The following is a 5,159-nucleotide window of genomic DNA, read 5'->3' on the forward strand; positions in this document are numbered from 1 at the left end:
GGACGTCACAACAATTCACCACCCACTATATACTTAATGCCTCCGGAGCTCAACGAATACCTCTAACGCAACGAAATAACAGTACACAAACTAAGTAAAGCAAAGTGATAGGAAAACGTCGGGTTTTCCTAGGGTTTTCAACTAATACACTTACGAATTTCATGCCGAATTTTACAACCCGTACGCTTACATCTATAGAAAACAAACAAGCATACTTACAGATCTTCACATTTTTTTTTACCATACTATTTTCAGAAAATATCGGATTTTCTGGTGGTTTTCGAAACGATACAAACATTGGATTTCAAACATTATTTATGAACTCACCAACATTTCATATGTTGACGTTTTTCAAAATACTTGTATTCTCAGGTAACAGATAAGTCGAAGGGATAAGTGTACTCAGTGACGTTTTGCTGCTTGTTAAATTAGTACCGAACAATCTACTTTTTGGGCATGTAATGTTAGGGAACAATGTACTAAATGTAAACGCTACCAGTTGTATTATTCCAATGCTTGGTGATGTATGATGTTATGTTTCATGTATATTCATTGTGATGGTATTCAATTGAGTCACAACAGCCCCCGGACGTTTCCGCCGTCTGGTTCGGGGGTGTGACAAGAAACCATTTCCTTTCATCTTTCCAAATCTTAGGTAGTTTCTTTATGCAATTAGATTATTGTTCTTGTTGCTTTGTTGCCATGAGTGGCTAATACTCTTATTTGGTTGACTTTGGCTGAAAACCAATGAATGTTTGTGGGTTTTGAAGGATTTATGTTGATTATTAATTTATTCCATGTTTATGATTCTATTTTGCAATTCTTATGCTTATTTGATGCTTTGATCATGAGCTTAGTATTTGATTGAGCAATGGTTGATTTATTTCATTGATTTTGCATTGGATCATTGAATTTATCTAGAACAAAGGCTTTATGATGGTAGAAATCATCTCTAGCTTATGAATCATGTCTCCTTTATGGATGTGTAAGCATTTGACATCCTCTAGGAATTGGGGATTCCTTCATTCTTAAGGCTAATTGATTTCTTGGGATTAATTGCTTCAATTGACCCTTGATCTTAATTAAGAAGGTGTGTTGTGGGCTTCCCCAACCTCCATACTACCTATGAGAAATCTTGGCATATCATGCTTCATGATTGCTATAACCAATTTGGGATGAAGGATAAGCTTTGTATTAGATCCTAATGATAAACACACAAATGTTCATTGTGTTGAATTGCCTTAGTTAACCAATTATTCCCAATCTTTGAGCATCTCATCAACTTGCTTCATTGCAAGGTTTTTAGTTATTCAATTATTTTAGTTTTCAAGTAAAATCAAACACCCCCTTTTAGTTTAATTGTAGTTAGTTAGTTTAATTTCACTAGTTTTATTGAATTGCATTAGTGATTGAATACAACCATTTCCCCGAGGATCGATACCCCTTTTTACCATTATATTACATTTATTTAGCAATCAAAGGGTGTAATTTTCTTGGTGGGCTCGACATCCCAACCAAGTTTTGGCGCCGTTGCCAGGGAAATTGGTTTTTGTTATTTGATTGTTTATGCCTAGGTCTACAAGAATCGGTGAACTACTCTACAATCCGGAAATTGAAAGAGAAGCAAAAAGGTTGAAAAAGTTAGCCAAACAAGCAAAGCAACAACAACTAGTTCAAGCTTCTTCCTCTTCTCCACTAATCAACATAGAAGATCAAGTTCATACTTCAAGTGATACCGACACCGAACCGAGTTCTCCAATTGTTGGTCATTCCTTTGAATACGTTCCGTTTGAAAACCACATAGCCATGAATCACACTCCACCTCATAATCCCAACCCAACCCCAATCATTCAAGATGCCAATACCCCACCCCATCAAGCAAGACAACAACCACAAGAACCTCTCATTGATATGCCACCTTGGAATCAAACACCCCCCCCCCCCCCTTTTATTTTAATTGTAGTTAGTTAGTTTAATTTCACTAGTTTTATTGAATTGCATTGGTGATTGAATACAACCATTTCCCCGAGGATCGATACCCCTTTTTACCATTATATTACGTTTATTTAGCAATCAAAGGGTGTAATTTGCTTGGTGGGCTTGACATCCCAATCAAGTTTTGGCGCTGTTGCCGGGGATCGAACCCGGGTCATCTGCGTGACAGGCGGAAATACTTACCACTATACTACAACCTAATTATCAACCTCCACCACAACTACAAAACCAACACTTCCACCAAAACAACCAGCCTCAAAACAATGCTTTTCAAGTTCAACAAGTACATTACCCAAATCAACCCAATTACCAACACCCTCCAATGTACCAAAACCCAATGTACCCACAACAACAACCTCCTTACAACCAATACCCTAACTACCAACCTTATCCACCACCAATCTACAATCCCCTACAATACCCTTACCCACCTTATCATTAACCAACCAATTACTTGCAACAATATCCCAATAACCCCAATCCACCCAATCCTCCTCAAGAGTTGACACTTAGACAAATGATGGAAACGGATGTTACTCATACACCTCTTGCTATTGTTTATCCCGCAAACCGCCGAGGGATTGATTTGAAGTCAAGTTTCATCCATCAACTTACCCAGTTCCATGGGTTGGATAGAAAAGATCCTCAAAAGCATTTGAAGTCCTTTCATATGATATGTGTTAGCATGTTGCCCGACAATGTGACATTGGATGATTTCAAGTTAACTGCATTCCCGCTCACCTTGGAAGACAAAGCTAGAGAGTGGTTATTCAACTTACCACCGGGATCTATTCACACATGGGAAGAGTTACTCAAGGCCTTCAATAGCAACTTCTATCCCACCTCCCGCATTTCAAGTCAAAGAAGTGACATTTTGGGGATTCGTCAAGGGGAAAATGAAACATTTCATGATTTTTGGGAGCGCTTCAATAATTTGTGTACAAGTTGTCCTCAACACAATATACCCGAACAACTACTTCTTCAACAATTTTATGAGGGTATGAATGAAAAAATGGGAGGATGATTGATGCTTCAAGTGGTGGTGACATCTTCAACAAAACCCCTCACGAGATTCGATTACTTTTTGGTACCATTTCTCAAAATCAAAGGAATTTTAGGACTCGAAATGACATGAAGAGAAATTCTACACAAGTGGTTGGTGAGGTTAACAACACTCAACATTTGTAATCAAAGCTCTTGGATTTGACTAATGTGTTAAGTCAAATGGTGGTGGGAAGCGGTCAACAATTGATGGTATGTGGTATTTGTGCAATGACGAGTCATTATACGGATAAGTGTCCCACACTTGGAAGTGAACCGGAAGATGTGAATGCAATGGGCGGATATCAAGATCAACCAAGACCCATGGGATTTCAAAATAACTTCAACCCAAATTGGAGGAATACCCAAAACAACCCTTATCCACCAAAGCAAAATCCACCAAATCTTTTGATGAGACCACAACATCTACAATACCAATCCCAAAAACCTCCATATCCACAAAATTCATATAACCCTCCAAATTATCAACAACCTCCACAACAAGGCCAATCAAGTGGTAACCATCAAATGAGCCTTCAAGAACTTGTTACTTCTCTTGCTCAAAGTCAAACCCAATTTCAACAAGAAACCAAGAATACTTTCACCAACATTCAAGCACAAATTGGAGACTTGGCAACCGCTCTCAACAAGATAGAACAAAGGGGTAAACTTCCATCACAAACCGAGAAGAACCCCAATGTGAGTGCCATCACCTTGCGAAGTGGGAAAACACTTGGAGAAAGTCAACCTAAAAGAGTTTCAAGAGAAGAAGAAGATGAAGTGATCATTGTGGAACCTCCAAAAGTTGTGGTTCATCCAAAACAACCGGTTGTGCCAAATGTTGATCAACCCGCCCCTTCCAACAAATCCATCAAACCATTAGTCATACCACCACCTTTTCCATCACGTTTGGCTTCCTCAAAGAAACAAGAAGAAGAGAAAGCGTTTCTTGAGACTTTCCGCAAGGTTCAACTCAACATTTCACTATTGGATGCCATTAAGCAAATCCCACGTTACGCCAAATTTCTTAAGGATTTGTGCACCAGCAAGAGAAAATTCAAGACAAATGAGAAAATTCAAGTAAATGCAAATGTATATGCGGTCATCCAAAAGAAGCTTCCACCCAAATGCAAAGACCCGGGAATGTTTGCTATACCTTGTACCATCAGTGATTTACATGTTGAAAGTGCCATGCTAGATCTTGGAGCCTCAATCAATGTCATGCCATACTCGGTTTTTCAATCTCTCAATGTTGGACCTTTGGAAGAAACTGGAGTCATTATTCAATTAGCGGACAAGTCAAGTGTGTCTCCAAGAGGAGTGTTGGAGGATGTGTTAGTACAAGTTAATCAACTTGTTTTTCCGGTGGATTTTTATGTCATTGATCTTGAAGAGAAGACTCCTTCCAAATCATCTATGATCCTCCTTGGAAGACCTTTCATGCATACCGCTCACACAATCATTGATGTCCATAAAGGAAAGATAACTATAGAGTTTGATGGAGAAACCATTCACTTCAACATCTTTGAAGGAATGAGGTACCCTAGTAACATTTCTCCATTGTATCGGGTTGATGTGATTGAGCCAATAAATAGGATAAGCCCTAATGTATGCACAGACAAGTTAATCATGGAAGATGATTGTAATCCTAATAGGGAACCTCAAAGAAGATTGGATCCTCCAATGATGGAAGTGGTCAAGAAGAAGATAATTAAAAGGTTCAAAAGGTGCAAAGAGAAGAAAAAGGCATTTCATGACAAACATATAACCCAAAAACACTTTATTCCGGGTCAAAAAGTTCTTCTTTATCATTCACGCTTAAAGTTATTCCCGGGAAAATTGCGATCTTGATGGCATGGACCTTTTATTGTTATAAAAGTGTTTGATCCTAGTTTGGCTGAAATCAAGAGTTTGGAAACAAACCAAATCTTCAAAGTGAATGAGCACTATTTGAAACTATTTTATGAAGGCTTTGACACGGGAGAATTCGACAACGTAACAATGGAAACACCGATTTACGAAGGCTGACGGAAGCGGGGCTATGTCTTGGCAAAGACGTTAAATAAATGCATTTATAAATAATCTCCGCTTGAAGTTTTGGGTGTTTCTAAACTTGAAGTTGG

At 38.5% G+C, this 5,159-nt stretch overlaps 1 protein-coding gene across 1 annotated transcript; it reads left to right on the forward strand.

Moving 5' to 3' along the window:
• Positions 1-3,267: 3,267 nt before the first annotated feature.
• On the forward strand, positions 3,268-4,887 carry LOC145039276 (uncharacterized). The gene has a single exon (XM_078987348.1). The coding sequence runs from the start codon at positions 3,268-3,270 to the stop codon at positions 4,885-4,887; it is 1,620 nt and encodes a 539-aa protein (XP_078843474.1).
• The last annotated feature ends 272 nt before the right edge of the window (positions 4,888-5,159 follow it).

This window comes from Lactuca saligna, chromosome 4 (assembly GCF_052625555.1).
Source record: "Lactuca saligna cultivar CGN05327 chromosome 4, ASM5262555v1, whole genome shotgun sequence".
Classification (NCBI taxonomy): Eukaryota; Viridiplantae; Streptophyta; class Magnoliopsida; order Asterales; family Asteraceae; genus Lactuca; species Lactuca saligna.